Genomic DNA, 13,648 nt, shown 5'->3' on the forward strand with positions numbered 1-13,648 from the left:
CCATGCAAAATGGCACTGTTAGAGTAGCAGTTTGACTTGGGCTTCCATCGTACTAGCTTCTCTGTCACGGTGGTTTTGTTCACATTGGAGCAGAGCCCTCGCTGAGCTAGGTTTAGATCTTGGGTGCTCCAAAGCAAACAGAGTAGGTGCACTGACACTTCTGGCCTATGGACCTAGGTATCTACCAACCAAGACTTCTTTCCTAGACAATGTTAATTCCTTTATTTCTTTGTCATCCACCAGTTTCAAATCTGCTGTGATCTTGACCTCGTTCCAGAATAAGTCCCCATCCAGCAGTGTGAACCTGGAGGGCACTATCCAAAAAGACTTTTGGTTTTGTGGGTGTGTCAGCTTTGCATCTGGCCCACAGCACTGCAGTCAGCACAGTACGTTAGATACGCATGTGTAATACTGTAGTAATCGTAACAACAGTGCAGTAAATGTTAGCCTCTTGGGAAGCAAAATAACTGGGAAAAACCAAACTACAACTGCCATGGAAATGAGCATGTGCTGGAATTCTTAGTTCCTTGTTTAAAGAAGAAGCCGTTTTTCCTGTTTGAATTTATTGGCGTTGGTATCTCTTGGTGTCTCTTCTTACAATGGGGAACTGATTATTGTAGAGCTAGAAATCTTTGTGTATTAGATGTCTGTAGAAGAAGAATGTGTGTTGTTGAGAAGCTGGGAATTGGGAATTTGGAGCACACAGAGCTGGGATTTGTGATCTCTGTGTAATCAAAAGATGCTTTGATTGTTCTCCCTAACCCAATGAGATATGTTTGGGCTAGAACTATATGAACCAGTTAACAAAGAGGGCTGGGTTTTGGTAGCTTCTCTCCATAGGAAATGGCTCAGGGGTCTCTTTGGCTGGAGTAATGATGGAGATAAGGGTAGTAGCTTTGGGGTCTCTTTTCTCTGTTAGGCAGCTAAGCCAGAGCAGAATCAGGTCTCCTGCAATCTTGATCTAAAGGATGAGTATAAAGGGCATTGAATGCTCAGGACTCCTGTTGCTGAGGAGAGACCTTCAACACAGGCATTGTACTGAGAGATGGATCTTTGCCTGCTGGGAAATAACATCCAGCATTGTCCCTGTTTAAGTGTCTCCCCGGCAGTGTTGCTTCCTTACGTATTACTGCTACCCAGCACTGTCTGGTCTGTGTCCCTGAAGTTACTGATTTTCTTTTCCTGCAGGTGTTTAAGAATCTTCAGCTGTTCATGGAGAACAAGCAGCCTGAGGATGACCTCTTTGACCGCCTCAATGTAAGCATGTAGTTAAGGGGGAGGGATGGTGGTAGAACACCGTGAACAGGCTCACTCTGCACCAGGCTATAACAGCTGCTCTGTTCCAGAAATGGTTTTGGAAGCAATTCTGTTCCAGAGCTGGCCTGAGCGGTCTAAAAGCAGTGAGAGTCTGTCTCAGTGCAGTGTCTATGTTGTCCAATGTGCCTGCAGGTTCCTGAAGTTGATGGGCTTTGGTCCTGGTGAGCCTGGCTGGCTCTGGCCTGGGGAGGTTTTTGTCAGAATTTAGAGAAGGTGACTGTGTGAGGTGATAGATTTTTGGATGCCATCCCCATCTGCACATTTGGGGGGATGCATTTGGGAGCACCACAGTGGTTCAGGCACCTTCCCTGGGATGGGGACAGGCACATTTCTACCTGTTGGGAACCACAACCTCCACACTGAAGAATGCTTTTTTTGGCCACTTGTGGTACTTGATACCAATCTAATGCTTGTTCCTTCTTTGTTCACTTTTCCTGTGGTTTCAGTAATGTTGCGGCCATTCTATTGTGGTCAGGTCTGAGTGCACTGGGCTTCAGCTGTGGGCTGTGCGTCTTCATCAGCAGTGTGTCCAGAGGTTTCACAAATGCCGTGGTCAATTCTAGTGCTAACTGTCGTCTCCTTTCTGCTTCCTTAGACCAGTATCTTAAATAAACATCTTCAAGACCTTATGGAGGGACTGACAGCCAAGGTATTCCGTACTTACAATGCCTCCATCACGCTACAGCAGCAGCTCAAGGAGCTCACTAATCGTAAGTCTTGTCCTTGAAACTCTGAGGGTAACAGATCTTACCGTGCAGTACAGACCTGGCTTCATGGGCTTAACCACAAGCCTTGTATCTGTACACCACTTCCTCATTGCAGTGTAAATGTCATACAGCTGAGACCTGACCAAAAATCTACTGCCAGGCAATCTTCTGGGGTAGCTGAGCAGCCCAGCACTGGGGCAGGGCAGAGTGGACTTGTGAGCACACCGAGGTGTGCCTGCTGGTCTGTCTGTCCTTTACCAAATCTCTTGCTTTCTGTTGATTTTAAAATGCTGTAGGTGGCCAGCAAGGCAGATGCATCTGTAACAGCCCCACGATTCTTAGCTGCTCATTCTCAAAACCTCTCTGTCGAGCACTGGTAGCTTGCACTTTAACAAATTCACAAACTGAGCACGTTGGATCTGTGAAGCCCAGCAGTGTCTTGGGCAGTATGGCCCTGCTGTCCTCTGCTGTGAGCATGAATGTGCTTTCCCCCTCTTGAGTGGCAAGTGGTGCCTTTGTTGCTATCAAGAAAGTGTCCCAGAAGGAGTCAGAGCCCAGGGTGGAAGTGGTCAGGCTCTTAGGGCTAATTAGAGTGCAGTGCTGAGGCTGCCCCGCGGGAGGGGAAGATCAGTTCTTCAGTGACTGTAAACTTAGAGTCAATGGGAACGCTGGCTGGGGCTGCACACCCTGGAGAACCCACCTGTTCACCACTTGCTTGTACTTTGCAGCGGATGACAACATCCCAGCGAAGATCCTTTCCTATAACCGTGCCAACAGAGCGGTTGCCATTTTGTGTAACCACCAGAGGGCTCCACCGAAGACCTTCGAGAAGTCCATGATGAACCTGCAGAGCAAGGTACCTCCACCCTTGCCCACCTCTTGGTTTGGGCCAGGCCTCCATGTGCTGCATCTCAGGAGTCGCGTTTCCTTTCACCTGGGGTGAAATGGAAGCTGAGCGTGCTTTTCCCTGTCAGGAGTTGGTTAGTGCTACATCCGAGATGGGCCTGCATGGAGAGCAGGACTCCGGAAGCAGAGTAGTGAGCTGAAAAGGACACCTTTCAGCCTGAGTCATCTTTTACTTGTAAAGACCAAGACCAGACCCTTTTTGTCTCCCTTCAGGCTATAGCTATGTGTTCTGCTGCCACTGAAAGTTCAGAGCAGCAGTCTCTAGCTCTGATTTTTGTCCCCTAAAGAACCCAGAGTGGGCATCCACTGGTGAATCCCAGGCCACTGTCAGTGCAGGCTGTGTACATGGTACATTATGCCCCTCTGACTTGACCTCTTTCTGTGCAGATTGTTTCTGGTGAAGGCTATGAGGTCCAAAGGGATTAGGTCTGTTCCTGGTCTGGCTTTAGAATAACCTTCACAATAAGAACTTCTAGTTTGGCACTGCGGTGTCCCCTGCTTCATAACCCCTAACATGGCTGCTGTCACCCTAGATCTTAGAGCTTGGGGGATGTCTAAGGGGAATGTTGAACAGGGGCTGCAAAACGCTAAATCTCCCTCAATCCTAAACTTAGTGAGAAGAACTGCCTGAAGCCTTAACAGCTTTCAGCCTGTAGAATTTGGGGCAAGAATAGTTTCCTGCTGAGGGAACAGGAATCATCCTTCCGTGTTACCGTCAGAATTGGTAATGGGAGGATACAGTGGAGGCAGACAAGCTGCCTTGAGAGGCTGTTGGCCAGTCCCTTCCCCTGCTTGGTTGCAGCTACGTGAGAGAGCTCCCAGTGCCACCTTGTCTTTGGAAACAAGTGGGGCCCTCTTTTCTGAGGGGAGTATTTCACCACGCTAGACTTTGCAGCAACCTGAAAGGCCAATGGCCTAATTGTTCTGCAGAAGTGGGTCTGAGCGCTGGTAGGTTCTAAACGTGGTCACAGACTCACTCCCTGGGTCGTGCCACCCACAGGTGACTGCCACAGTTTTTAGCAGCTTGTTCACAGTGCTGCCATCTGGTTTTGCCTCTCCTAGATCGATGCCAAGAAGGAGCAGTTAGCTGATGCCAGGAGAGAACTGAAAAGCGCCAAAGCTGATGCCAAGGTCCGGAGGGATGAGAAGTCTAAAAAGTAAGGCTGGTGTTACACTAGGCTGTGCAATGCCCTCGGTACTCTCAGCTCCAAATTGGTCCCTGTCTTCTGTTTCCTCAGCCTGTGATCTGAGATTTCCTCAGGCTTTCTTGTCCCCTCTTTATTCTGTGCATGAAGAAATGGCCTTCAAGTTGAGGACCGTAGGGTGATGCGGTTGCTAGCATTAGTCTCTGCTGTGTCCCTTAGTCCTCCGAGCTGAGCCCGAGCCAGTGCTCAACCACCCTGCTGCCCAGGACCGGGCAGAGCGTTGCCATCTTTATGGGGAGCCAGGAGTTACACAGCTGGGCATGCACTTTCCTGGGTTCTGCTCTGCTCTGCTGGAAGCTGATGGTGCAGATGATGCACTCGGACTCTGTGTGGGCTCTGCAGAATAGTGGCAGGGGTGCTGAGTTAAGGAAGCTCTGAAAGCAGAATCACAGCATGACTGTTACAGAGGGATAGATGGGCTGGTTTTAAAGTGGGTGTAGCATTAGTACAGTTCAGGCTGTTGCTTCCAACCCTTTAAAACAAAACTGCTGCTTAAGATCTGCTCTGCCTCTTTGAAAATGTCAGTTCTTAATTGCATGTGCTGAGTGTTTTGTGTCACCGTCTGTGCTGACACAGCTGCCCTTTGTGGCTGGTGGCTTTGCTTACCTTGAGCAGAGTCCCTTTGGGTTCCCACACTGCTGCTATCTCGAGCCTAGCAGGGCATTAAGAATTAAATACTTTGATTCTTTCCCACCGCAGGACAGTGGAGAGCAAGAAGAAAGCAGTACAGAGGATTGAGGAGCAACTGATGAAGCTGGAGGTTCAGGCTACAGATAGGGAGGAGAACAAGCAGATCGCTTTGGGCACCTCCAAACTCAACTATCTGGATCCTAGGATCTCTGTTGCTTGGTAAGCATCTGCCTGGAAGGAACAGACCCCTTCTCTTCTGTCTTGTCTCCCCAGTTGGCAGACAAGGGCTGTGGCTGAGAGCGGTGCCCCTATGCAGGCAGAGATGTATTTTCTCTGTGGCCTTCCCTTAAATCTTAAAATCAGGAAGGTATAAAAAGAGTCTCTTGAGCCAAGGGTAACATGCCAGCCAAAGCCAGCACCGCCCTGGGAGCTGGTGGGTTGGAGAACCTGCGGGATCCAACACTGGGAGGCTGGTCCTGCAGAGCTGGGTGGTGTGTCTTGTCAAGGAGCAGAGCCAGGGAGCTTCTGGGGCAGAGCAGGGTAGTTCTGCACAGCGAGGGGTTGAGGGCCTGTGACGTCTTGACTCTAACAGCCTCTCCTCTTCTGCAGGTGTAAGAAGTGGGGAATTCCTATAGAGAAGATTTATAACAAAACCCAACGAGAGAAATTTGCCTGGGCTATCGACATGGCAGAGGAAGACTATGAGTTTTAACTTGTTTTTAATGAGCTGAATTTTATGGAAAAAAGGGGGGGGAGTAGCCTGGTTTTTAGGGAGATTGATAAACTGTGAGCCTTACTTGTCCTTGGATGCTGGGGATGGGGGAGGGAAGGGGCAAGTGAGCATCAGATAACACAGCCAACATCTTGCAGAAAGCATAACCTGGAAATATCCTAAAGGAGCTGAGCCAGTTGTCCTATGGACAACTTATTTAAAAATGTTTCAGAGATCCAAATTCTAGCTGTCTGGTTTGCGTGGTTTTTCTCTTGAGGCAGGGCAAGTGGATGGGGGATTTGTCAACCTTCCGCCAGGCAAATTCACCATCACACTGAGAGCGTGGGAATCTTTAGCTACTGTATACAAAATCCAATTATATTGGTGCGTTTTTACAGTTAGGGTTTTGCAATAACTTCTATATTTTAATAGAAAATGGACTCCTTAACCCCTGCCCTTCCCCTCCCCCTCCTGCCTTGTTTCAGAATTTAACAAATAAACAAAATTTAAGAAAACCAACGCACCTGTTATGGCTGTCACTCTATAGTCATGGAAATACCCAAATCTTTTTTAATTTGTCACTTGAAACAGTCATGGCATTGAGACATGAACTACAAATATCCACCGCATTTGTTCAGAGCAAAGTGTGATGGGAGATCGGCCTCCTGACTTGAGTGTTCCTTTTTTAAATGTGAATTTTTATTTCTTTTAATTATTTTAAAATATTTAAACCATTTTCTTTTTCTTCTTGATCTTAAAGATCATGTAGATTTGGGGAAGCGGGTTGGGAGAGGGGGGCCGTGTGGTGGCGAGGCGCGTGTGGAATTTGAGGACAAGTGAAATTGGCAGCAAATGACATTCTCATCACCCTTTGTTCTGAGCCCACTCTGTACACTTCAAGAATATCTACTTTTTAGGTTTGCCAGACTGTTTTACCTTTCCCTCCCCCTTTTTTTCTAAGCCCCACGCCCCTCTTTTACTTGAAAGATTTTATTGTGTAAAAAGAAGTTTCACAGGTCAATAAATTTCGAGGGAAATGAGCATCGGTCCAAAAAGGAAAATAACCAAGATTTTAGGGCTTTTATTTTTTCTTTTGTAATTGTGTAAAAAAATTTTAAAAAATTAAAAAGCAGAATTTTAATGTGAAACCTTTTTTTGCTATAATCATTAGTTTTAGAGGCATTGTTAGCGTAGTGTGTGTGCGAAGACCATTTCCTGCAGCCTTTCCTCAACAAGTATCTTCTATTTTTATCATGAATTCCCTTTTAATCAACTGTAGGTTATTTAAAATAAATTCCTACAACTTAACTGAGCGTTGGTGTCTGCGTGTTCTTTCACCTCGGGCCCTGGGCCATGAGGTCCCCTAGGCTGAGGAGGAGATTGTGAGCTTGGCACCACGGTGTTTCTGCAGGCGCAGCCTCCGCAGTGAGGTGTTTGAGCCTTTCTCATTTGAACAGGGCTGTGCAGAGGATGTTGAGGCCGTGGCAGGGGCCAGGCTGGGCCGGGGTTGACCCAGCAGTTGTGTCTCCATCAGCAAAGAGTTGAGAGCATGCGGATTCATGATGATGCCAGGGATCTGAAGTGAAGCACCTGGCCACGGCTGGCTTTTGGAAGGGCCAGTGCTTTGCGTAGCTGCTGACGTTGCCCTGATGTTTTCAGGAGCTGTCATCGCTGCTTGCTGGTGTTGAGTTGTGGTGGCTCTGTGGTCTGTGGTAGGTCTGTATGGTCACGTAGCCAGACCCACCGTGGGTGGAGTAGTTGGGCCTGCAGCATCGCAGCGTGGGGTGTTCTGGAGCCCTGGTTAGAGGCGAGAGCTGAGTAAGCTGTCCTGTCAGCCTCTGATCCTCCTGCTTGCTCATGAGCTGGCAGTAATGCTGAGACTTGAGGTGGTCCATCTGCTCGCCTGGTGCCCAGATCCTTGAGCTGTGCCCCTGCACAGCAGTTTGTCCTGGTTTGTGCACCCCCAGGGGAAACTGCCTCGAATAACGCGGTTAAATACCAGCAGCCCGACCCTCCTGCTTTTTGGGCGCAGAGCTGCCCAGTCCCTGTTCCCGACTCCAGCAGGAATTGCCTGAAGGGTTTTATTCCTTTTTAATAAGAAACTGCTTGGTCCCTGCTGGAGCGCTGTCCACATGCAGCCTGCACAGCACGGAGCCTGCCCTCGCCCTGAGACGCGGCTGCAGACGCAGGGTAACGATCAGTTCTGGGACTCACTGGCTACCTTTGTGAGTGAGAGGGAACATCAGGAAGGTGGCTTTGAGTGTGTATTTGGGGTCCCCTCAAGCATCCTTGGAAGTGGAGGCCGTTGATATGGAAAGTCACCTGAGGCAGCAGGAGCGCGGGGCCCAGCCAGGCTGAGCTCTGGCAGGGAGAAGGGGTGGGGTGGTGCTTGTTTGGGCCTGGTACCCCTGTGGCAGGGTGGTGTTCAGCTCATCTCCCTTGGAAGAGGCTGCTTTGTGAGAGAGCCAGGACGTGCTGCAGCTGGGTGCACCAGGAAGGGCATCGTGAGTGTTTTGGTTTTCCTTTACCCCGCGTAGCTGCTGGGCGCGTTCTCTGCACTGATCCTCCGTGCACTGATCCTCCGTGCCCTGGCTGGAGTGTGTGATCAGGAGCCTGGAAGCCATGTCCCCGCTCTGGCCAAAAGCCGGTTAATGGCAGCCCAGTGCTCCAGCCAGCAACGCAGAGGAGGCTGTGGAGGAGAAGAGGGGAGCTGGGGCGAGGTCCAGCACCTCCCAAGCATCCTGATGCTTGCTGGGCTGCCAGACCCCGCGGGGGTGGCTGCGGGCTCGGGCTCAGCCAGCCGCAGGAGCCTCTGGGCAGCCGGCCCCGAGCAGGGCTTCCTGCTGCCCGCTGCGATATTTTCAGGCGCTTTGTTGTGGATGCAAATACTCACCGTTTGGCAGGAGTTACCATTTATTCTCTGGGGCCTTTCCAAGGTGCAGCAGAGAAAATGCCAGCGGAGAGGGAAAGGGGCTCATTGTGCTCCGGACCTGCCCGTGCCTGGAATAACGCAGGCGGTAGAAATATCCCTTCTGTTTATACAGCCTTCAGACCTGGCCGAATTAAATTCCCATATCCTACGCTGCTGAGCAGGGAAATGTGCTTCTCCCCCTGCCTGGTTGAAGGCAGCGGGGAGGGATGTGCTGCCTCTCCCTCGGCGTGGTGGGATGCCCCCGGCCAGGGTGGGGGTCCTGGTTTTCGGACCCCGCTCTTGTCTGGAGACGTGAGACCAGGCTGATGGCCCAGGCTGGGGTGTGCTGTGCTGTGCGTCTCCCGGTCAGTGGAAGGGAGAAATATGTTGGTGCAAAACCAGCCCTTGAAAAGGCGCTCGGCTCCCTCTGAACGCCTGGCAGCACGGGCACTCCATGGCCGGCTCTGTCCCAGGCAGGGAGCTGAGGAGGAGTTAATCTGTGTTTTCGCCCGTGGCACAGGAGGGTCAGGACCACCCATCCCGCACTTTCAATGGAGAATTCCCAGACCCCGTTACTGTGCAAACACAGAAACGTGCCGCATCCCATTTTGCATCCCACCACTGTAGCGCCTGGTCCTCACTTGCCCTGGTGCCGCCACCTCAGTAGGGCTTTCCTGCAACAGGGCTTGTGTTTGGCAGCGAGGGAAATCGAGGCAGTGGTGACGTGACCAGCAGAAGGGGCAAAATTTAGGTTGAAACTGGTTCTTGTGCATTGCGAGCCCGTGGACAGGGCGGAACAGCCAAGGGGAGGCTGCAAACCCCGCTGGATGCAGCGCCGTCCGCCTCGAGCCCTTACAGGATTCAGTTTGGAAATTGAAACCAGGTGAATTCAGGATGTTAAAAAAGTGTGCGCTCCCCTCTGTACACCAGGGAGCGGGGACAGGGAATCTGGAGCTGCAGCGGGTTTCCCATCAGGTGCCGGTTCGTAACCCGGAGAGATGTCACAGTGAGTGCCTGGAAGGGGCAGGATGATGCTGGGGGGAGGCAGCCCTGCCTGCGGGTGCGGCTTCGCCCCAGCTCCTCGGTGAGCACACGGCGCACGCGGCAGGCACCGCGCCAGCATCCACAGCGGCTCTGCCGCCCTAGGCGGGTCTGCTCTCCATCCCCGGCAAAAAAACACGCCTTGCGCTGCTCTGTGTCTGCTCACACCACTCCAGGGCGGGAGGTAGCTCCGCACCGCGTTCGCTCCGGATTTTCCAGATCCTGCTCGCTGCAGGGCCGAGGGGAAGCTTTTCCACTCCCCTGGGCTGGTTTCTCATTTGCTCACCCCAGGCAGCGCAGAACAGATGGGAAATAATAAATAACCCGGAGTGGTGCGTCTCTCCCAGGGACTGCAAGATGCCAAGTACCGTCACTCGCATGAGGATCGGGCACCTCCTCTCGACGTACGGTTCCCGGGGTGGGAGAAGGACGCATCCATTCTGACACTGGTGTCAGAGGGATGCTGTGCTGCAGACACCCCCCATGCTCACCCCTGAGGTGGCCTCAGGATTTTGTTTCCCCGGATTTTGCTCCCCAGCCCTGGAGCAAGGCCGGGGGCTGTCCTTAAACTGGAGGTCACCTAGCTGTTAGACTTCTGCCTGTTCCTGGGCAGAGGATGGAACTGTTCCATGAATCCCGCAGGATATGGAGGGCTTGGCACCCCACACTTTGGAGCTGGGGAGATCTGCAGGTGCAGGGGCCAGCGCAGAGGGGAAAACCCCTTCTCCAGGGGTGTTTGCAAGGGGAGACGGGGAGAGCCCACCCCCTCCGCAGCCATATGATGAACATGAGCCGGGGAATTTCTTCAAAAATAAAATTGTCCGACCCACTGCGCACCAAAGCCTGGGCAGGGCAGGATAACAGGGACACAATGGAAGTTTCTGCTGCCCTGAGGGGCTGGGGGCAATTGCCCGCAGCCTGGCTGGTGCAGGAGCTGGGACCAGTGAACGAGGCTGGCAGGCAGCAGACAGGCAAAAGCGGTTTCGTGTGCTGTCAAATTAAACTGTGACATTCCTCGGTGTGCAGCATCACGGACACGGAGAGTTAATGCAAGGCTAAGCAGTGTTTAGTCAGACTCAGAGAAGGAAAAATACCCATCGCAGACACCTCATTGCAAACCACCGCTTCCACGCGCCGGCCACCCAGGGCTGGGGACGCACCGTGACGCGTGCTCTCCATCAGCATAAGCAGGCGCTGTTTGGGAGTGAGGGAGTTACCTTTTTTGCTTCTTTGATGGTCGCACTCCCTTCTCAGGTTTTGCCCTCAAAAACAAGGGTGTGCCCATGATGCTCGACTATTTTAAGACCACTGGGAGCCGGCTGCTTCCTGCCAGTCCCGAGCCAGGCCCTTACATAAGCAAGGAGAGACGTCTCCAGGGCAGTGGCTCACCCCGGGGGCAGCGGGGCAGAGGGTCCTGTGCCGTGGCTGCAGGTTCACCGGCCACCTCAGGGCTCCCACCAGCACGGTGCGGGCAGCTCCACCTGAGCCGAGCAGGTCCCCAGCGTCCTGGCACCCCTGAGGGTGCTGTGGTACGCCAGCCGTTTTTCACAGGCAGGTTTTGTTTCTGAGATAAGGGCTGCTCGGCTGCATGCTGCCTTGCCGTGGGCCTGCAAACACATGTGTGTGTGTATGTATTGTATACATACATGCATATATACACATACCTGCGCATTTATGTATAGGGTACATCCCCTCCAGGCTCTCCCCGTGGGAAATTCCTGCACTGCTCTCCCATATCGGGGCTGCGCTCGCCCTCAGGCAGGCCGGTTCCTGGCCAGGAAGGCGATGCCACCCCAGCAGGCGATGCACCCACCACTGCACCTCAGTGTTTGTGCCGGACCCGGGACACCAGCCCGAGCACGCAGCCCGCCCTGGGGTGTCCTGATGGGGAGGAAGGCCAGCAGCGCAGAAAGGGAAATTGCAGGCTTAAACCACATGAATGGAGCAAACCACCCTGAAACGCTTCCCAATTCAGCCGCTTATCCCCTTGCTAACCCTGCTTTGTGTGGCCGGAGCAAGGCTGGAGAGCCTCCCACGACCCCCAGCTCCCCCCGGCCAAGGGTATGCTGTCCGCCGCCCCGCAAACCCCATCTCGCTTCCCCTCCCAGCGTGGGTCCGGCTGTGATTTGTGGGGACAAAGATGTGGCAGCCACAGGCCTGGCTTTTGCGGGGAGCCGTGTGCCAGCGGCAGCCAGACGGAGGGGACTGTCCCCAGGAAAAGCCACCTCGCTTGGCCTGTCCCAGCGCAGCGGGGCTGCGGATGGCCCTGGGAGGGCAGGGAGAGGAGAGCAGCTCCCAGCCTGGCCCATGCCCTGCTCCCCTCGGTGTCCCTGCTTGTGCCCGCTCGCCCCGCACAGCCCCCACGGGGGACACGAGGGGTGACAGGGCAGTGGCGGGAGGCTTGGGGGGGACTGAGCCCCTCAGCCCCACGGCTGTGCACCAGGGTGACGGCCTGTGGGACGCAGTGCTGAGGGATGCGGCACCCCTGGGACCCCACACGGGCCACGCCGTGGGGTGCTTTTGCACACCCAAGACCCCACGCACAATGCGCCGTGGGCTGCCAGGGCCGTGTCGTGTCCCGTGCCGTGGGGTGCGTGGCAGACGGGGTACCGATGCGTGCCACGCCTGCGGAGCGCGGAGTATCCGCAGCCGCGGGTGGGATGCCCCCCACCCCATCACGCGTGCCAGACCCCACAGCGGGCAGCGGGGCGAGGTGCGGGACGCCCCCCTCCCCAGCACCCACAGGCGGGGGGGGGGGGGTAGGGGGCGTGGGACCCCACGCGGGCCCCATCCGCGCCGCGCGCCCCGCCCCTTCGCCCCCCCCTTCCTCCCTCCCCTCCTCCTTCCTCGCTCCTCCTCCTCCTCCTTCCCCCCCGCAGCCGGCGGCGCTGAGCGGCTGCGGGCGCTCCCGCTCCCCTTTGTTCGCGGCGCTGATGGCGGCCGGGCCGGGCGGCGGGCCCGGGGCCCCCAGCGAGGCGGAGGCAGCGCATCTGTGCCGCAGCCTGGAGGTGGGCACCGTCATGACCCTCTTCTACTCCAAAAAGTCGCAACGACCCGAGCGGAAAACTTTCCAGGTGAAGCTGGAAACGCGGCAGGTCACCTGGAGCCGCGGGTCCGAGAAGATCGAGGGAGCGGGTGAGCGCGGGGCGGGGGAGCGGCCGGGAAGGGCGGGCGGGATGGGGAGGAAAAGGCTCCGGATCCCGCGGGGCCGTGGGTGCGGGGCGGCCCCGGCTGTGAGCTGCCGTTCGCTGGCTGGGAAAGGAACGGGGAGGGGGGGAAATAAACCAAACCGCGGCCCCTCTGTGCCCCGCATCTCCCCGCGGGGCGGCGGAGGAGGGGTCCGGTTGCTGCCGTCGCCGCCTGCCGCAACTTTCTGCATCCCCTTTCGGCCCCCCCCAACCCGGGACAAGCGGGGTGCCCTGGCTGACAGCCCCGGGCCGCCGTCGGGAGCCGGGAAAGGAAGCAGGGTTGGCCTGAGCCCCGTCGGGGCCGCACCTCGGATGCAACAGATGAGATGAAACGGAAAGGGCAAAAAGCAGCAAAACCAACCCAAAGCGCCGTAATTCCCTCCGCCTCCCGTCTCCCCTGCGCGCCTCCGGGTCAGGTGGAGCGGGCTCGGCGTGCACCCTGCAAACCTGCTCCACAGCTGTGGGTGCCGTCACGGGCTGAGTGGGCTCCCGGTTCCCACCCGTGGCGTGGACCTCTCGCAGGGGACGAGATGGGTAAGAAACGGGAGCATGGAACTGCAAAGATGAGTGGGAACGGGGAGTGAGAGCGGGGAGGTCCCACACTGGGAAACTTCACCTCCGTGCCGGTTTCCTACATTTCTGCTGTTTCTTTTAAATTACCTTTCCCGCGCCAGCGTGAGGACAGTTTCTCTGTTCGAGGCTGGAGGTGAGGAAGAGGGGACATGGACGAACGTGATGTGATGGAAGTCCTGGGGAGTAGCAAAGCCATGGAGGGGTCATCGTCTCTCCTGGCGAGTGCTGCCGGCCCAGGGTGGAGAGGTTGGGTGCTGTCAGTGTGGGCAGGGGCTCAGGTGGAGGAAGGAGGGGGGATGATTGTCACATCTCTGGCAGGACCACAGAATGCTGGTGCTTCCAGTTCGGGGCTTTGGTTTGCCTTAAGACCCTTGGAGTCCTCTAGCTTCTGCCTGGTGCTGTCTCCAGGCAGATCTGGAAGGAGCCTTGGGCTCCGTTAGCGTCACTGGGACATGAAG

At 54.9% G+C, this 13,648-nt stretch overlaps 2 protein-coding genes across 6 annotated transcripts in view; both read left to right on the forward strand.

Moving 5' to 3' along the window:
• The window catches only part of TOP1 (DNA topoisomerase I), a 67,492-nt gene extending 60,702 nt beyond the window's left edge, over window positions 1–6,790 (forward strand). For both annotated transcript variants that reach the window (XM_086760496.1, XM_086760495.1), the window contains exons 16-21: window positions 1,189–1,257; window positions 1,913–2,027; window positions 2,753–2,880; window positions 3,993–4,087; window positions 4,835–4,984; window positions 5,375–6,790. In XM_086760496.1, coding sequence (XP_086616622.1) covers window positions 1,189–1,257; window positions 1,913–2,027; window positions 2,753–2,880; window positions 3,993–4,087; window positions 4,835–4,984; window positions 5,375–5,477 — 660 coding nt within the window. In that variant the 3' untranslated portion in view covers window positions 5,478–6,790. The remainder of the gene's footprint in view (window positions 1–1,188; window positions 1,258–1,912; window positions 2,028–2,752; window positions 2,881–3,992; window positions 4,088–4,834; window positions 4,985–5,374) is intronic.
• A 5,532-nt stretch (window positions 6,791–12,322) lies between these two features.
• The window catches only part of PLCG1 (phospholipase C gamma 1), a 44,359-nt gene continuing 43,033 nt past the window's right edge, over window positions 12,323–13,648 (forward strand). For all 4 annotated transcript variants that reach the window (XM_086760742.1, XM_086760744.1, XM_086760743.1 and 1 more), the window contains exon 1: window positions 12,323–12,564. In XM_086760742.1, the coding sequence (XP_086616868.1) occupies window positions 12,363–12,564 (202 nt within the window). In that variant the 5' untranslated portion in view covers window positions 12,323–12,362. The remainder of the gene's footprint in view (window positions 12,565–13,648) is intronic.

This window comes from Chlamydotis macqueenii, chromosome 16, assembly GCF_036417535.1.
Source record: "Chlamydotis macqueenii isolate bChlMac1 chromosome 16, bChlMac1.mat, whole genome shotgun sequence".
Taxonomy (NCBI): Eukaryota; Metazoa; Chordata; class Aves; order Otidiformes; family Otididae; genus Chlamydotis; species Chlamydotis macqueenii.